At 40.8% G+C, this 19,880-nt stretch overlaps 1 protein-coding gene across 7 annotated transcripts in view; it reads left to right on the forward strand.

The window, feature by feature from the left end:
* The window catches only part of BTRC (beta-transducin repeat containing E3 ubiquitin protein ligase), a 126,489-nt gene that overhangs the window by 39,973 nt on the left and 66,636 nt on the right, over positions 1-19,880 (forward strand). For 6 of the 7 annotated variants that reach the window (XM_010409647.4, XM_010409689.4, XM_010409674.4 and 3 more), the window contains one exon: positions 10,253-10,330. The exons of the other annotated variant lie outside the window; for it this stretch is intronic. In XM_010409647.4, coding sequence (XP_010407949.2) covers positions 10,253-10,330 — 78 coding nt within the window. The remainder of the gene's footprint in view (positions 1-10,252; positions 10,331-19,880) is intronic. 7 annotated transcript variants of the gene reach the window in all.

Raw genomic sequence — 19,880 nt, forward strand, 5'->3', positions numbered from 1 at the left:
TAATAAGCCATTCTTGTTGTAGCAAAAAAGCTGCAACTACCGGATCTCAATAGGCGGTGGTCTAGAGCTGTATGATTTCCTCTAGGAACAAAATGTTTGCCAGCCCCAAGGTATCTGAAGGTGAGAACCTATGTATGTCTTTATCTTTCCTTCTTTGGTTGCTTGGCTGCTCATCCCATTTGATGGTCTCCAAAGCAGGTCCAACTCTTCTTCCTTACCCAGCACAGTGAAATTTAAAATAATACTTGGTAACTCCTTGTTCTAGTTCAAGAAAATGGCATTCCAGAGTTGGAATTATTTTATAATAGTACAACCTAATAGTGAGCTGTTAAATTTAAATGTTGCAGGAGGGGCTGTTGTGTTGCCACATTTAAATTTGCTCCAGCCAAATCAGGAGAACCCAAGGGTTTGTTTCTTGGGTCGCAGCTGTTAAAAGGCAGCAGTGCTTGCTAGCCAAACATTATAATGTGCAGTGCATAATCTGTAACTTTTGATTCTTTTATTAGAAGATTATAATTCTTTTTGCTTAATATGATTGAATGAACACACCTTTTATTTTCATATCATCAATGAGGTTTTTCAACAGCACTGTATGGAGGTAAACACCCTGTATTGGAAGCTAACTAAATTTGCGTCATAGTCCAATGATGTGACTGATGCTTTTTGTAATAGTGTAGCTTTGGAAGCTGGAAAAAGCACCAAAGCCTGACTGTACGGACTAATTACTACTGTGAGGTGTGTTGGGGAGGTGGAGCTGTGTCATCCAAACTGCTCCATGGTGATTGTAGGTACTTTGAACCTGTTCCAGATTGAGAACCAAGTAGCTTTGGCTACAGGGTCGCCTGGCTCTCACAGTGTCTTAAGACAAAGATCTGGGTGCCTCCACATTCGGTGGTGTAGACAGTGTGCTGTGAATTCCCATCAGTCTGGCACTGCAGTGAGATCACTGAGTAGCTGTTTCTTAGCAAGTGAGCTGCTTTGGGGGAGAAACTGTACCTAAAAAGTTAACAAGTTTTGTTCCCCTATGGTGTCATTTTTACTTTGGACAGACAACTTTTGCTTCATGCCTTTGTTTTGTATCTCATTTTCCCCTTTCCTGCAATAAAAAATAGGAAGGAAAACCAACAAGAAAAGCATAAAGCAGTACAGCGAGATGAGGATGGTGTGGTTGATTTAGGTGTTTGGGAGTGAGAATGCCACAGGCTCTGAGGAAGGGATGTGATGACAAGTGGAGGTATTTTGTCTGCTTGACAGGAAAGCTCAGAATGCGAGGTTTTGGAAAAAGGAAATTATAGTAATAAGTGTACGTGGTGACCAGGGATGAGAGGGGAAGGGGTTTTAAAGTCAGACCAGTGAGATGGCATTGTTTCTTTTAGAGAAGTGTTATAAAAAGTTAGAAAATAATGCTTGAAGAAGGACATGAAATCTACAGCAAAGCTAGACACTTTTACAACCCGTTTCTAAGAGCACTTGCAGCTCCTATGCAGATGAAGCTGTAATAAATATTGTACAAAGAAAGTTAAACTGTATCTAGAGAATTTTAATAAATAAAAAGTTTTTAAAAACTCTCCCTGGATCCGTACTCTTGTTAGTACTAGAAATATGTTTTTGACTTGTATTTTGAATGTTGGCTTATGTTCCAAGCCTGTAAAAGCTGACTTTGTGCTTTCCCCCCCACCTTACATATAGGGGAAAGAAATCAAGAAAACATCTTATTCCAGCATACAAAATCACTGATAAAAGCCTACAATTCATGGGCATGGGAGGGAAGAATGCTGTGAACTAAGGGTGTATAATTTCAAACTTTAGTACTTTTATACTCTGGGATGAGTGTTGAAAATTAATTTTTGTGGAAGGAATGTAGCAAAATAAAAGCAACAAAGAAGTGAGAGCCAAGCCTGGATTGATTCAGTTCTTCTCTAAAAGGCTTCTGTTGCATGCAAAATCCTTCTTCCTGAAGCATGTGTGGCACAATTCCGCAGTTTGGCAGAGAAATTTAACCCTGGCTGAAACTGTTATAAAGGAATTTTAACATGAATTTGAAAGCTTGTAGAAATTATTAATGTTGTCCTGTAGAAAGGGAAGAATATTGATTTGCTCAATGTGATGAGCAGATACACAAGGGTAAGTCACTAGGAAGAGGCAAACCAAAGCACAGAGACAGTAAGATTCAGAACAAGTCCTGACACTAGTCTTACGTAGGTGATCTGGTTGAATATTTGAAAGTGTACCCATATGATGTGTATTGTAAGGTTAATTGGATGGTTTCATCCATGTTTTTTGGGAATGTGTGCTTTCTGTTCCTTAAAAAGATGTAGATAGCTTTGAACTACATAAAATCTTGGAGTACAAGATGTACGCTATAAAATCATGCATAGAAAGTGCTAGCTATAAAAACGTGTATACCTGTGAAGGTGCTGATCAATTTGTGCTATTTAGGAAAGGAAATTCCGAAACAGACCCGGCTGTGAGGAAATGCAAATAATAAAATTCAGCTAGAGGTCCTTGAGGCTTCCTAAGCTCTAACCTTGTTATGAGGAATGGGGAAGTCGAACTGCCTAATGCAGATGTCTGTGAGTTACAAAAATAACCAGATGTCCTGATTAGCAGAAGCAAATGTTCTTCCCTTAATCCACGTGAAATTATATTCAAAGGCTCTCCGGATGTAATATGTGTGTAAATAAGGCACCAACAAACATTGGAATAGAAAGGGCCATTGGCCAACTAGCTTGCAAGGCTTGAAAGCTTGAATATTAAAAACAAATTTGCCACTGCTGACTCTCTTAAATTCACAGAACAGAACTGTTAAGCAGGGCTGCTTTCTGGGAAACATGGAAAGCCTGTTCTCATTAGCCATATTCTCTCTCTCCCCCTCTCTCTCCCCGCCTCTTGAAAAATGTGGATGAAGTAAAGCTAGCTTTTTAAAATTCCCCCTAAATGACTTGTTCCCAGCATCTGTATTTTGGTGGGGAGAGGGCTGGTGGTGGGTTTTTTTAGCTACAACTAGATTTTTGCTGTTCGAAATGCATCTGTTCATCAGATCTTTGATATTTGTGCTGGTTTTTGATATTTTAGTGTAAACTGAATTTACCTTCTAGTAATGCTGACTTCCCACACCATGAAATTACCCTTTATAGCCAACCAATAATTACTAAGTTAAAGAACTTCATAAGAAGCTTTTCTTTATGTTATGAAGTTCTGTTATCAATTCTCATTGCTTTGAAAATGTATATTTTTTCCAGTTATTGATTTGAGTGAAAAATAAAGAAAACTGTGAATGATCCATTCTACAGATATGAAAACAGAATCTTGTCCTGGTTTTCAACTGCAGAAAATGTTGTTGAAACTTATGTTATCATCATCAGTGTTAACACTGAGGCAGACCAAATTAGGACTTGTGTGAACATGCATGTATGTATCTGGTTGGAGGGGTAGTGTTGTACTTCCCCATTTTCTCTGTCAGAGATTCAGTTTTAAGAATTTAAGTTATAGTAGGTACCTGAGCTGCTTGGGCATAAATTTCAACTTGTAAATGTTCCAGGTGGGGATGAAGTCTTCATCACGGGGCATTTATAAAGGTATTGGAGGGAAAAAAAGCGCCATGATTCTGGGCAGCTAACAAGATAATAGATATAATAAACAGGATAGACACATGCATGCCAGTCTGTAAAGCAGGCACTGAACTGGAAGGCGTTTTTAGTTTATTCCCTTTCTTTTTCTGCTATCAGTCAGTGCAAGGCAGGCTGCAGATTCTCTGCCCTCTCCTTCCATCATTCTGATGCTCAGCCAAAGCCCCTTGCAAAAGTACCATTTAACTTTAAACTTGTAAGAGCTGGGAAACTTGTCTGTGCCTTCATTCCAGGCTGAAGTCACCCCCTTGTGCCTACACATTGCAATTTATGGTGTTCTCTAAAAGGATCTCATCTCAGTGAATGTTCAGTGCAGAAAATGCCAAGGAGGAATGGGGTCTGGTACTTATCTCTGCATTTTCATTGCTGTGGATCTCCCTGTGTGTTATAGCTGTCATTTTTGTTTTATCTACTGAAGAGCAGAGAATTGCCTTCAAACTTGCAGCTTTCATACTTGTTCTTCTCAAAGAACATTACCAATCCTAAGGACTGGTTTTATATATTTTAGTGACTAGCCAAATAGGTGTGAATTTGAATGTCTTGGGCCTCATGATAGGAAAAAAAGGAGAAGCTATCCTTACATGTTTTTAGTGTATATTAGACACTTATTTTTTTTAACAGTAATACTGCTTCAGGCTGACACTGGCTATGCCAGGATTCATCCTAGCACTGTTTGAAATGGCTGAGATATTTATAAACTGACAGACAGCATTTATAAAATGAGGATGCTGACAGTCCCTTAACGATAACAATGGGCTTGGACTCATCTATCACTTACAGAGGTTATTGGAAAGGGAACATAAGACTTCTATGTGCCTCTAGTCTTAGACTGGCACTTATTTCCACACATCTCTCTCTCTTTTCAGTCCTCTCTGACTGACATCAGCATTAGGCAATTACAGCTAATTTCGCCGTACCTGATGATGCTTTGTCCTGTTTTCTGCAAGACAACTAACTTTGCAGAATCTTGGAGCAATACCCTTTTTTGCCAGAATTCCCCCCTCCTAAAGAAGAGGAACATCCTGACTTCTGGCAGGCTGCTGACTTGAATTGGGAGAAGAAGAGTGCGCCCTGACTGACAGACTTAACCCGGGGCTGGGCAGGGGTTAAACAGGCCTTCTGCTTCCTTTTCCTTTCATACAGCACCAGTCTGCAGACAGAATGCTGATGTACCTCTTTATTCAGTGGCTCCCTCTTTGACTGAAAGAGTACCCTTCTGTCCTTGGTGAGGAGGACCGAGTGCAGAGCAGGGACACTTCCAGGAATGTGAAAAAGGATGTCAGTTATTTTCAATTTCTGATAAAATGCTGTGTTCATTCAATGTACTTAGGAGCTTGAGGGTCAGGTTGTATCAACAGTTTGCACTGGAAAAGGAGAAATGCACTACTTCACTGGTGTGTGCTAAAGCATCTATTTTAATGTGGCAGCAGAAATACTGAGACAGCTATGTCTGGCATCCAGTTTGCCCTTGAAACATTTACTCTACTGTAACTGCACACTGTGTTCCCACTGTATTATTTGCTTAGAGACCTAAAATACCCAAGTAGATTTCCTACATGCAGTTGGATCTGCTGATACCACTAAAAAGCACACCCTGCCCAGGCTTCTGTTTGAACTGATGTATACTCACGCAATGGCTGGAGCGAGACTTGATTGGCTTGAGGGGGTCTATTTATCAGGGAACTCGATTAAAATACAGACTGCACATGACATCAAATTTGTAATCATTTTTCCACAGCAAGCAAGCAAGCATTTTCTGTATTGTATGCAGGTGTTTAAAGCAATAGTGTGTTTTAAGGGCCAGTGCAGCACAAATTCTGGCCTTTGGGATAAAGACAAGTGTTTTGCCTGCATAAACAATATATTATTTTTTTCCCCTCCCCGAGGTCCACACACACCTAGTTTCCCTCAAGCTCATCATCTCTGTCAGGTTAATCAATAGGCACCGTATGGCAGAGGGTCAGTAATCAGTGTCATCGTGCCTTTAAATCGTGTTGAAAATTTGCTTAAAGCCTGGGCCAATTAACATCGAGATGATGAATGGATGGGTAGATGGGAAGAGCCTGGCGCTCAGGGGCTTTGTGAGAAGGAGATGCTCAGCTGTTGAGCAGCAGACACCAGCGAATAAAATCAGCCATTCATGTGAGCTCAGTCCACCCACTCTTAATGATAATGTCAATCTAGCAAAATATATACACATTGGAGTTGTCATGAGTTCATAAATCAAAGGAGTTTGTCAAAGGCATTCAGATTAACGAGGCAGCAGCAATAACAAGTCAAATTTGCATAGAGAATTGCCCGAATCTCAGTAAATTATGATCCTGTTTTTCATTTGATTATTTGCTAATGTCTCAAGAGGGAGAATGATTATATTAGCATGCAAAATCTACTCCAGAAGTAGAAATCCGAGGTATAGCAGACCAGCACACGATGACAATTAATCAGTTTCTGCATACTAGCATAAACGCGCAAGGCCCAGAAATGAACTCCTTTTTTATTATTATTTCTCCTTGCTACTGATCCAAATGGTTCAGCTTGACAGAGACTTTATATTGCTTTAACAGTGTTCTGAATTGTGCCTGCAGGCAAGACATAGTTATGCAGCTATAACCAACCTATCCATCTGCCAACCAGATTGGAATTCTCCTATCCAAGGCTTCCATTAACCCCCACTGACAGCTCCAAACAGGATTAAGAATTTGAAAGCATAAAAAATAGTTGTGCTCTTCACATAGACACACGCTTCTCCCCCACCCCCACCTCCACATACTTGGAAAAAAGGCTGTGTCTGTACTCTTTTATAATTAGTGCAGGGCAGAACAGCATCAAAGAAAGCCTCCCCCAGTTGGCAGGGGTTTGATTTCCACCACAACGAGTGAGGCGGTACTGAAGGTAGCTCTACCCAATTGGTAGTCCCTGGGAGTGCATTTCTCCATGTATTATATCTCATTCCCAGCAGTGTTTTGCTGGGTTGTGTACACAAAATACTGCATGTCATCTCCTGTCAAATGCTTCAGTCTGGGGATTTCGTATGCATTGTAGCATGTTGCGTTTAGTGGTGGAGGAGGCTTCATGGGGAGAGTTAAATAGTAATAATTTCGTAGTGGTCTTTAAGACAACCTGCCATGGAGTTATATTCTGTTAATTACAGGCTGAAGTTTTAAATGCAAATCAGATTTAAAAGGATCTCATTACAGGCAGTAGCCATTTTAGGAAAAATGAGCTATGGAAGGCAGAGCCCCTTTGCAGGAATCTCCTGTTAGAGAGAAATTTTCAAGGTTACAAGAACTATGAGCTTGGGTTTCCTGACTTCTCTTCTCAGTACTTCCACTGTCATTGTGTGACCTTGGGCAAAAAAAAAAAAAATTAACTGTCTGTGGAAAGGGGGGGTGCTTTGGAGACTTCAGCATCTAATCTTGCCTGTATTTGTTCAAAAGAAGAGACCCTTGCATGCAAGTGCAAACACTTTTAGCCAGCCCAGCTTTAGTCTATGGAGGAAGGCTTACCTGCGGGAAGTAAAAATTTTCCTTGATGGAAGGGAGTTTGTATGGCTTTTCAGCTTTCTGTATGCACTGGTTTTCTTTGCTTCTTTCCCCCAAACAAATTCCATCGTTCCCCTACTATGTATGAAGTACAGTTGCTGCAGTTCTTTAATATTCCCAGTGAGTACACCCAACTTACCGTCTGGATACCAAATGCTTCTTTCCAGGTCTGTGCCCGGGACTTGCATTTCAGTAACCACGAGAGGGTGCTCAGAGCGGTTCTTCCCTTTGTCTGCCTCTCCTGTGGCCGAGAGCATTGCTGGAGTCCTGCTGAGACAAACCTTATCCTGACCTCGCACATGTTTATCCCTCCTCCCACCTTGTTCAGCAAGGAGAAATATATAGATGTACCGTTTCAGTCGATTACGTTATGCTCTTCCCTTGGCCATGGATAAGTGTTGCCCTGTCAAGTGAAATTCACTTCCATGCAGCTACAGTTAGTCCTGAAATATGCGGGTTCCTGTACCTGCACCTGGATTGATAGGTTTCCTTTTCCTGAGAAATGAGCGGGAGTTATAAACATCTGTGCTTTTTCTTAAGTGTAATGCTTTCCAGTCATTCTGTCTTCACCAAGCGTAACTCACTTGCCGACAAAAGTGCATGAGCAGCGCTCCTCTTTAATAGTCTGCTATTGGAGCTGCTGTGTTGGTGCTGTAGAATGGTGAGACGCCAAGCTGTGAACCACCATATGCACTTGGCAGTCTTTGTCTGGTCTTTGTTCAGCCAACCTCTTAGCCTTGCCACCTATAAAGATAATGAATGCAAAATGGTCCTCTGCTTGCTCTTAAAATTAGATGCTCAGCTTAAAGAAAAAGTAGAAAACTTGAAGCTTTGCAGTAACTAGAAATTTCAAAATAAGGGCTGACAGTTCATCAGCAGTTCCTGCTTTTTGATGTTTGTGTGAGGGAGGATCCTTAGTGGCTTTGAAAGGTGAGAAGAATGCAAGATTTCACTGCTGTAGAGAGATTATTTCGAAAGGGAAGTCATTCTGACACTTACTGTAGGGAAGGGGGTGGATGTTGAAAATACATCCAGAAGTAGTAAACAACCTCTTCACCCTGCAGCCACAACAAAATGCATTTCCTGGAAATCTGTAGTAACTCACCTCAGGTTCTTACGGTTTTCACTCTTGGCGTTTTGGGGTTTTTTTCCCAAAGCACAAAAATTAAAATCCTAACTTGAACGAACCACTTACTAAACTAAATTTCATGAGCAGAAAAGAGCAGCTTTGATGTCTGACCTTCCTTTTCGTATATATGCAATTCTAGCTTGTATGTTTTTATGATCTCAGTTCTTTCAAATTTAATGTAATAACTTGGTCCTGACTGAGACCTCATACAAAAACTTTAAAAAGGTCATCTCTTACAGTGATTTATCAGGCTTGTTTAGGACTGATTTCCATTATAAAACCCTGGTTACAGCATCCCAAATGTCATGGTGCCTTACAAGTTCTATATCTTGTTTAAAAAAAAATTAAAAAATAAAAATCAGTAGTTGGTCTGCAAGCCTTGATTTACTCCTGACCAGTTTACGACATCCCAAGTACGGTTTTACTGTTGTGCTCCTCTCCCTCCAACCCCTTATCTGCCATTTCTCAGCAAACAGCTTCTGCCCCTGCCCTGTGTCCTGGCTGTCGCTTTCCTCCCCGTTGCCCGGAGCAGCGAGCCCGCGCTGCCCCGCTGCTGCCGGATCACGCAGCACTGCAGTGGGCACACGCTCTGCTCGGCTGACGGCTTCCCGCAGCTGCCGTGCCTGCTGCTGGCCCTGCGCTGCCACTGCTCGCAGGGCCCCGCTCCTCCTCTGCCAACAGATGCCACTTCTGTCTCCTGAGGTGTTGGGCTGGAAGCTGTCTCTGTGAGAAGCCAGGCAGAGCCGTGCTCAGCAAAGGACAGGTTATTTGGGGGACAGGTACAGAATGCAAACTTCTGCTGTAATAGACGTGGTCCAGAGCTTGTCTGCAAGTAACTGGAAAACCACCCCTTTCCTGGCAGAGCTCTCCCTACACAGTTTTTCTGTATCTCTTTAAAACCTGTTTAGTTGCTCACTACTGAATGTGTGGAAGTGTGGCCTAAGGCTGTGAATACTGTGGTGATCCAACTGATTTTAGATGTGTGTGTGGGATTCCCCCAAAGCTGGCTGTCATTTCTCCCCCAATGCAGTAGCTGAACCCATGCAAAGGAACGCTGCCTTCCAGAGTAGCTGACTTTGGCAGTGAGGTCAGGATTCTTCCCACTGTATCCAGTAGTTCTCAACCAAACATTTGCAAGAGACTCTTCATGTCCTGATACAACTATAGTTTCTCTTTAAACCAATAAATATTCGGTTTTAATCATGACATTAGCAGGAAAAGTTTCCTGGTTATATTTTTTACTCATGCTGGAAAAGCCCTTGTATTTCTTGTCTACTTTGTCTTGTCTTACTGATTTTTTTTTTGGAGGTGACAGCTTACATTTTGGAGCATCAGTGTTTCTAGAAATTGTACATGTATGTGGAGTCAGGGGGCCGGAGAGGAAAACACCTGTATTATCATACACTACCTACACAATATTTGGGCGTTTTTTGGGTCGGATCTCCTGACAACCTCTTTCACAAGAATTTAGCTCCATCATAATTTCTCTATGATTTTAAGCAGCCAAGCAGACTCAGTGCAATTAGTAATTGTTAGGCAGATTAAAAATATAGGGGCACAGAGAACAACAGTTGTACCCATTAACAGCCTCTTGTTTTCAACAGGTTCCACTGTTGTAAATGGTTATTCTGGGGTTTTCAGGAGTACCGATGTTGCCATGCTGATGCAACCACCATTTCGGCTTTTCAAAGTGGCTGTTACTGGTAGTTTCAGAATAAATCCCTAAAGCACGGGCTTCTTCAGTAGATACCTACACAGTGGTGCATTGTTGTGTTGAGGACAAGAAATTCTTTCTCTGCCATAACGAGCTGTTTGGCATAAAAGTACAAGTTAGCCTCCAGTATGTGTATGTGTAAAGTACTACAGCCTATGTAGGAAAAGTATTGTTTCTTTTCTCCTCCCAGAGTAATATTAGGGATAAGAACTGAATTAAAGCTTACTTTCTTTCACAGAATTCCTCTGAGAGAGAAGACTGTAATAATGATGAGCCCCCTAGGAAGATCATTCCTGAGAAGAATTCACTTAGACAGGTATGTGATCAGTCTCTTTAAAAATGTGATAAAACTTTCTAGCTATTTGAATCCTTAAATGCTTCTGGAAGCTGAAGTCTGGCTTGTGCTCATGGAAGTGTTTTCTTCTTTGAAGTCTGAGCAAGTCACAATTGTACCCAGGAAAATCAGACACAAGGATTTAGCATTCAGGGGTGTTTGATGACTGAAGAAATACATGCTTCAGTATAGTTCAGTCAGCTGTGACTCTAGTTTTACCTTTCTCCTTTTGGTGTTCATCAAGCCCTCTTCAGCCTTTTCTTCTGTAATTGTTCCTGTCTTGTTTGTAGTATATTTTGCCTTGCCTCAGATCAAGACTCTCAAAATGTTCTACAACAATTAAGCTTTTTACTGCCCTTGAAGGCAAACTTTCTTGGAGGTGATATCCAGGTTAATAACCTGAAAAATGACCCGTTCTTGTTTCTTTTACATTCATATAAATGACTAATGGGTAAAAAAGAGAAAGGGTGGTCTAATAAAACATTATTTCTTTGTCTTTTATATATAGTAAAGCAAATTTCTTACCAATTCAAAATAATTCCTTTTTTTAATCCCCATGGCCAACAAAGGGAGTCTGGCATGTGCTTTCTGGGAAATTTTAAGTTTGGTTTAGTGATTTCTGGTCCATTTTCACCTTGGTCTTTTTACCCACTGCAACCTTCAGGCAGCAGAAGCAAAATTATGTCCATGCCTTAGCTGCCTGAGGTTGCTGGCCGGTGAATCAGAGTGAAACCATTGGTGAATGTGACTTCAGTGAATACCCCAGGCCACAGATTGCAGCAGCTGAAGAATTATTACATTTCCTTCTGCATCTCAGCCACAGGAGCAGCAGTCTCAGGCAGAGGAATAAGATGGCACAATCCTGCCCCACATCTGCTATTTCCAGGAGAAGTTGTGGGTCAGAACCACAGTAAAGGAAGAAGTATCTTTTTGATACAGTGCACTTGTGCTCAGTTGTTGGTTTTGCATGGTTTGTTTGGAGGGGGATTTTTGGGTTTTAATAATGCATTGTGTTAGGAGTGTTTGATTTTGTGGGAGGAGGTGTCATGTAAGGGACCACATACATGTGACCAAGACAGGTCCATCTAACAGATGTAGTCCATATAAGTCTTCTAGACATGAGGCAATATGCTGGCATAATGACTGAGGTCCCACTTATTGCTGAGAAGGATTATCTTGCAGAATTGATTAAATATGTTAGATGAAACTTAAACTGTTTCTGGCATTCAACAACAAACAAGAGCTGGAGGAGGAGGGCAAAGCTACTAGGTCCCTGCTGTGTATCCCCAGGATAGGAAACAAGGTCCCCAGCATGCCAGAAAATCAGGGTTTTTTTATCTTAGAGTTATGTTATCAATGGCAAGCTTTCAGGTTCAGCAAGAAGAGGTATATGTCTCTTCTTCAAGAAAAGATTAATAGTAAGAGATGTTAAATAAGAAGGATCATGAGTTACTTATTTTGTGTGTCTTCTCATCACACTGAGTCCTTCCTCATGGTTATTGATTGAGGAAACGGATATTTACAAACTGTATTATACAGATGAGGAAGGTACAGTTTCTTGAATTGGGTTTCCATTTTGTTATATTTCAATCTGTAGAAGTATTCTTAGTGTCACAGGAAAGCTGTCTTTTCCCTCAGGCCCACAATTCATCATAATCAAGTAGATACCAGGAATACAACTAAAAAACCACTTGTAGTGTCCCGAGATTTCATATTGGAAAGAATTTAATGGACATTGTTTACACTGAAGATGGTTGGCTGTGTTGCACGGTATTGTTGAGACGTTGTATCAGTCTCCATCTTTGTGTCCAGTCTTTACAGTGACAGATGCAGGACAAAATCCTTGGGTCTTCTACTGCTATCTGGGGACTTTGTGCTGGGAACAGTCTTTGTAGATAAATTCAGGATGCAGTCTTAGTCTAAAGCAGGTGCCCTCTTGTCTAGATCATAGGAGGTGGTGGTCCATGATTTTTTGTCTGTTATGGAAGGAATTCTGGTTCTTTACATAGATATAAATAAAGCTGTCTGAGCATTTTGAAAGCTCAGATTGCTCCTCTTCTCTGCTCCTCTTCTCCAGGAGCAGTGGGGAGTTTTCCAGCTCTCATTCCTGAAGTCGGACACATATTTAGCCATGTGCCTAAATACTCCCAACCAATGAGTAATACCTACTGGAAAGATCTGCATCTCCTACAGAAAGGTATGCAGAGTGGCTGCCATGTCTTACATCTATCCATACTTTGTAGAACCAAAATTATGTGACCTGCCAATGCTGTCAAAGCAGTAATACACAAAAAATGCCTTCCATTCCAGTGGAAAGATGCTACCTTGGTAAATATTGTGTGAACAGTTTCGTATTTTCTGTTCCTCCCGTAATATTTCATTATTTGGGAACGTGGGCCTACATGCACAGAGAAATTGAGTGTATGTGGGTAGAAGGGAAGTCTGTTTATTTAATGGTCTTTCCAGTGGAAGTATCCACATATTTAGTACTTTTTGATTAGTCTTAGGAAATTAATGAGATGCATCAGACCACTTCAAGGTAAGTATGATTTCTTGACATGTTCAGCTGCTAACAAGTTTAAGTAAAGGTGCATTTCCTTTTCTTGCCTTGTTTGCAGTGCTGTTATGCAGCCTTAAGCATAAGTGTTTTCTCAGGTGGGTTTATGGAAAAGACATACCAGAAGGTGGAGGTATTAAGGAGGTGTAATGCTTACTTTATGTATCTGAAGTTGTATGCAGGAGCTGAAGACACCCATTGCTCAGTGCTATGGAACTCTTAATAGAAGAAATGTCATTTTGCTATTGATTAAAATGGTTTATGGAGAAGTGTGTCTTCAGAAGTCTCAACAAGTGGGGCTGTGTCCTTAAATTGCTGGAAGTGGAAAGCACGGCCGCTGTTGGGTGCATGTGGGGGCAGCAAGGCTGAAGAGACATGGAGATTAGCACTGGGAAACAGAAAAAGGCAATGAACTTGACTTTCACTGGTATCTGGAACAGTGAAAAGATCTAAGCTATGACAGACTTTGGAATATGGATGCAGACATTCAGTTTTTGTTGAGTGCTTGATCTGACAAAATTAAATTTTGCAGGGATAAACAGAAAATCATAGTATGAAAACAGACCAGAAAAAAACAATGACAAGTGGCAAAAGTTTTTGGCAACTTTATTTAAGCTAACAAACGAATTTTCACACTGCAAAGTTATAAATTAATTTTAATAGGCTGATCCAGATGGTCCATTTGGAAAATGGATAGCTTGATCTGTTGAAAATTAAACTAAATTTATCTCTCTCATACTTCAAACCGAAGTAAGTATGAGAAGAGTGCCCATTAAGTCCAGCTCATACAGATGGACCGGCAGGTCACACATGGGACTAATCTGATTCATTTTAAAAATAAATGCATGAGTTATTGAATCAGGTTCCTGTTTCAAGCCCTGCATGTGAGCGTGTGTGTGTGTGTGCTGCCCTTTCAAAGGGACTCGCAAATGCTTCAGTGCGTTTTTAACCTGTGTGTTTCCATTTTAATTCAACTTCCTTGCCAAAAACCATAATTAGTTTTCAGTGCCTATCATTTAGTGTTAGACCCAAACACTAGATTGATTAGGTCAGCCATTTGTTATTTTAAGGGCTAGTCTCCATCCTTCATTTATGAAGAACATGAGCTCAATAGTCTTGGGGAGAGAGCCGGCCTTTAGAAACTGGGAAGGGGAAGCTCTCTGGGGGCCCCTCCAGCCTTTTAGCTTCTGGGTGTTTTTAACAGAGCCATGAATGCAGATTTGTAAATTTATTGCAGTGCCATCTGGTTTTTTTGCAGGAACTGTATTATTGTTGGCTCGTATCTGTCTATTGTGGTGGTCACTCCCCAGGAGCTTGCCCTCATAGTCCTACAGAAAGTGATGAATAGTGGGGGTCAACATGAATAGGTCACAGGGCAGCTGTCCGGGGCTGCCCTGAACTTGATTACCCCGCTGGTTTTTAAAGAAGACGGGCACAATGCTGGTTGTTTAAAACCTTCCCTCCCTTCTCTTCAGTGCAGCAATAATGAAGTACCTTTTGCTGCTGTGGTTCATCTGTGGGCGAAGGTGCCTTGTGGGGAAAAGCTGGCAGCAGCGAGGCTGCCTGCAAACCTCACACTGGACTCTGCTGTCTTTCTGCAAGCTTCCAGATGGAAGTCCGGGGGAAAAAAATCCCTGTCTATTACCCCATTCAGACAAGCCCCTTAGCATTTTCAAGAATTCTTCCTCTTATGGTTTTGGCACAGAATATTACCTCAATTCACTCTTACAGATTTGAGATAATTTTCTAAAATTACATGTAGCACCTAAAACATGCTCTGGGCGTTATTTCAAAGTTAAAATAGGCACAGTCTGATCTTAAGAGTTTAAAGCCAGTACTCAAGAAAACCGTGAGAAGCAGAAAGCGGCTGAAGAAGGTAGAGCAAAGGGAAAACAAGAAGTAGCAACCATTAGCACTTTACTTTCAGCTGGCAGCCTTGTCCCACTGCTTAGGGCTCCCCTCCAGGCACGTTTCTCCTCCGCAAAAGTGTTTCTGCTGTGAAAAATTGAAGCCCTCTTCTTGACTGTTGAGGAAGGTTGCTTGGTGTGGAGGAAGAGAGGGTCCTTCAGCTCCCTCCATCACTTTGGGGAAGATGCTGCATTTCAGATTTGCCTTCTGTTGGAGAGCTGGTTGAGGCAGGGCAGTCCTAGTCTATAAAGTTATTCTGGTTACCTCATCTTTTACACAATGCTTGGTAGTAAGTAGTTGCTGATTGAAAAGCCCCCTGAAATTGCTAGAGGTACACCCTTAGCTTTATTTGCAAGATTATTCTTTCTTTTTAATCTTTTTTACTTATTATTCTCAAACAACAACAACAAAAGAATAATTTCCATTCCTTTGTGACGCTTAATGTGTGTTAAAAAGCTATCCAAAGCGGGATGTGCTGGAGTCTGTTACAATGGGAATGCTGCCTTGTGGCGGAAAGGCCACTGGGCTCTTTCAGCATTAGTGCTAATAGGAATCTGTCACCCCGCCGCATTGCTGCATTCCTCTGTAATTGAGTAAATTGCAAGTGTTGTCTGCTCCCCCCTGCCCTTTGTGTCCATGTCCACTTACCATCCGAAGAACGTGGGCAGTGATAAATAAAGCGCTGAACAGGGCTCCCAGCTCTTTGAAAGCAGCATGTTGCCAGCCCCCTAGTTATATTTCTTTAAGTGTTTATGTTTTTCTGTATTCTTTCTCTTGTGTGGCTGGAACCCTGGGGATCCAAAGCCATGAGAGAGGCCAAGAAGCTAACAAAAGTAGCTGTCCCCTTGTTAGCTTGTTCCTTTCTTCTTTAAAAAACAAGATGAAAACCATCTGGCTCAGGGCATTACATTTTCCTCCCCCGTGCACCTCTATAGATGAAGAGTTTCACCTGCAGTGAGGGTTTACATTGATTAGGGAGGGAGCAGTAATTCAAGCCTCCATCCACTTCAGTGGTACTTTGCAGTCTTTAAAGGTGCTGACCCATTGAGTTAAACTGTCAAGGGAGGATAAAAAAGGATCTTCATCCCGGGAGGTAACAGCTGCCAGGTTTTCAACACCTTGCGCGCTGCTGGAAAAATGTCACAAATTGTCAATGGAAAGAAAAATCACTTGGCTGCCATCTTCCATTAATGATATGCCTTATAAAATGAAAGATTTAAGGGTTTAAAAATCAGCAAGTAGCTATTAGGAAAAGAAAATCCTGGGGATTTTGAACAATGGGCCCAACAATGTATCCCGAAAGACTGTGGATAATGCATCCAAGTTAGAATAACTGGGTCTGACTGGGATGACCATGGTTATGTCTGCACAGTGGGACAAGAGGGAAGTGAAAGCAGCAGCACAGAAGTATAACACTACCATGCCTGTATTAAAAAAAAAAAAAGTAGAAAAAGTAGTCTGATTCATAAGCCAGTGAACTGCGAGAAGACATACTGTATTTCTGCTCTTTTGAGGACAATTTGTTTTCAAGCAGCTACCAGATGGCTAAATACCACAACATTTTCCTTTTCTTTTTTTTTTCCCCTTCTTTAACAAGAGATCTAGTTTGCCTTGCTCTTTGTTTTTGTTTGTTTTAATGCTTTTACATAGCTGAACAACCCCATGGTGCTTGGCATTGTGGCATACTCCTTTTTGTGTTCCCCCCCCCTTGTGCATTGATGGATGAGTTAAAAAAGATCTTCAGCTTTAATGTAATTTCAGGTAACAAGCATATTGGACTAAGGCTTTTTGTTTGCATTGTCTTGAGGTTTTTTGTTTTAGGGGCCTTTTTCTTAATGTTTGTTTTAGGTAAGTCATTTTAATTGTACTGGGTAATTAGAAGGTGCACACAGCCAAGGGAGCTTTGTTATGGTAATTGCTCAAGGAAACCCACTCCCCAACTACCATTGCCATGTGTTAAGACACGTCTTCCCTCTAGTGGCAATATTAAGGACTCTGGCTTTCACAGTCGTCAAGGTGTAATTGCAATATGACAAACTGTGCTTTAGGGAAAATCCTGTAAACGATCTAGTTTTTTGTTTGGCTAGTCTTTATTTTGTCTTGCAACTTTCTGTGGAGACTATCGTTCCCAAGGCTGGGCAAGGGATAACAAAAATTTCGTCTTAAGAAAATAGTCGAGGCAGATCTTGGGTAATGTCTTACAGCTTGACTTAATTCTAGTCTTCTTTTTAATTACCTGTTTATAAAAGCGTTTTTAAATTTGCTAAGATTACTTAATTCTTTCAGAAGAAGCACCTCATTTGAAATAAATAAATAAATTGCATTTATTTTAAATAGTCCATGTGAAAGACCTTTAAAGGGTAATTAATGCAAGTCTCCTAAGACTCTAAATAAGATGAAAGCGATCTTTCCAAATCTGCTGGAGTGATTTGTTTATATAACTTCCCATTTCTGCTGAATTCTTCTGAGTCTAATAACTTTTTTTCTAACCGTTTGGCAATTTGTGCTTAGCTACAAAAGCCCTTGTTCAAAAAGAACAGTTTAATAATCTTTTCCCTGAAAATGACTTGAAGGGAGGGTATGGGTTTTGTCTTTTTGCTGTGTTTTTATTAGTGTTATCTTTCTCTGATAAATCATGTAATTACTAACAATTGGGGGGGGAAATCTTATTGAGCTCCTGGGTTGCAGCTTCTATTAAAAAGTGGAGCTTTGTTCAGGGACTGGGGATTCTTGGAATGAATGGCCAAAGAAATGGATTTCAGTTGGTAGAAAAGCTGCACACACATGGAGTTCTGCCTGGAGTTCGAGGCTTCAGGTTGGTGCTCAGTGTTCATCCAGAGCTGCACAGACAAGAGGAGAAATGTTTATGTGTTTGTGTCAAAAGAGCAGGATCATACTTTCTTTAAAAAGAAAAATGTAACCAAAGACACTTACGGAATGAGATCAGATACAGCTCTATCTTTAGTGAACCATAGTCTAGTGCCTCTGTGGCATTTGAAGCCTTTGGCTGAGAGTGAATACAGCTTTGTGGTTCCCCTGCTTCTGACATGATTTGGTGCTCCCATATATTTGTAGGTTTCTTTTTTTTTTTTCATTAGAGCTTGTTTGGCTATAGGGCTGCTTAACACTCTTCTCAAACGGCTTTTGCAAGGTTAAAGGAATGCAGCTTGGTAACAAGTTTGTGTCATTTTAAATATATACCTCCCAGTAAATAAGGAGGAGTCTTGCAATCAATCCCTTTTAGTGTGTTATATGTTTCACCTGACAACTAAACCCTCTATTGATTAACCATTACTTTGTTAGATAATCTCGTGTCATTGAAGCCACTGTAAAAATTAAACTCTTTAAAATGTTTTACCCTAGCAGCAGTGTGAAAATTGAAAACTTGTTCAGAATTACAGCCAGCTTCCACAAAGAGGGTAGTTTTCAACAAACTGGTTTATGTTTGCATGCTTTATATGCAATATAAAAACATATTAAAGCACTCCAACGCAAAGCTATCTGCCTGTAGCGTTGAACCAGGCTACCATTTCAGAATACTTTTTCTTGATGAAGAAACCTCTTATTTTGATGAAAGGTGAGGAGAAACTTGAAGAGTTTTGGTGCAGATTACATGAGATATGTAAAAGGGTCAACCTTTAAAGCTGAACTTGAGAAATTTCCTTTTCTGAGGCTTAGTTTTGGTTTTGATTTTCCTGCTTTTCTTCCAGGTAAGTCAGTGTTCCCGTGGGCATTGGAACAAATGAAAGGAGGTACTCTTATGTTGCAGTATAGCATTAGACACCATCAAATGTTTCACCTAACATGAAGGGCTCTGCATTATTACTTGATATGACATTAACTCTGCTTTCAGAATTCTCTAGTCTATTCACTGGATCTATTCACTAGTAATTACTAGTGTACAAACAATATCAGATGAAACCAAATCTCCGTGTCCAGCAGCCATTTTGTCTCTCTGTAGCCAGTAACTGCTGCCTGCAAAAAAGCATTCAGAGATTCCCATATAATACTGCCTTAAAAATATATTCTCCAAGCTTCTTACAACTTGGCCTCATGAGCCAGATGCAGCTTCTTTGTAACATTGTCAGTACATTTCCATTGAGACCTATCAAGTAGAGTGACATTACCTCTTTTTCCCCTGGACTACAAAGGACAACTAGGTTTTCTGTGTTTTGCTTCCAACCCTTTAAAACATATTGTAGAACATGCATGTGAATCTTCTTTGCCCTCTTTATTCATCCCACGAGGCCAATAAGGCATTCTTTTGTGAGAATGGGAAAATAAGAAGAACTTTGTAACTTTGCAAAGACAGTAATGTATGTCAAACTGAAGAGTACTTTATGTTTTAATCTCAAATATGCATCCTGATGTGTTGAATACATGATATATACTCCTTTTGGTTTTTCCTTTTTCTCTTTTACTTCCACTGGGAAACAAAGAGCTGCTGAAGGACTAAATGGTTGTCTGGTAATTTGGCACATACATAAATCCTTATGTAATAAAATTACTGTGTAAAAGTTGGCTCTCATGGTAAAAGCATGTTCTTCTCTCCTTCTGTGGTTGAAAAGGTTGGGAAGGAGGAGTTCCTTGGCATGTTGTCAAAGGGCAGAGAGGTACTGATAGCATGGGAACGTCCAGGTCAGTCAGACCCAGAGTCTGCTCATCCACTGCCAACTCTGGCACTGTCAGTGGAAGGTGCTGTTGAATGAGAGCAAACAAGTCTGGCCTCTTTTGGTACTCGACTGCCCTCCTGTTCCTGCAGCATCTACTGCTGTTGCGTTAGGGATGTCTAGGGGATATCTGTGCTGAGTATCTATGGAGCTGCTGTCCATGGGTTTGTTTAGTCCCTTTTTCCACTTCTGATGATGTTTCTCTGCATGATGTTCTGGGGCAGCAAGCTCCAGAAGTTCACTGCCAGCTGTGTGAAGAAGTATTTTATTTTGTCTTCTTCAAATTTATGCTATATTAGTTCTGTCAAAAGTCAGTAATCCTGGTATTGTGGGATTTGATGAACAAATTATGCTGGTGATGCCTTTTCCTGGTCTTAAAATCAAGAGTCAAACATGG

The sequence above is a fragment of the Corvus cornix genome, chromosome 6 (assembly GCF_000738735.6).
Source record: "Corvus cornix cornix isolate S_Up_H32 chromosome 6, ASM73873v5, whole genome shotgun sequence".
Classification (NCBI taxonomy): domain Eukaryota; kingdom Metazoa; phylum Chordata; class Aves; order Passeriformes; family Corvidae; genus Corvus; species Corvus cornix.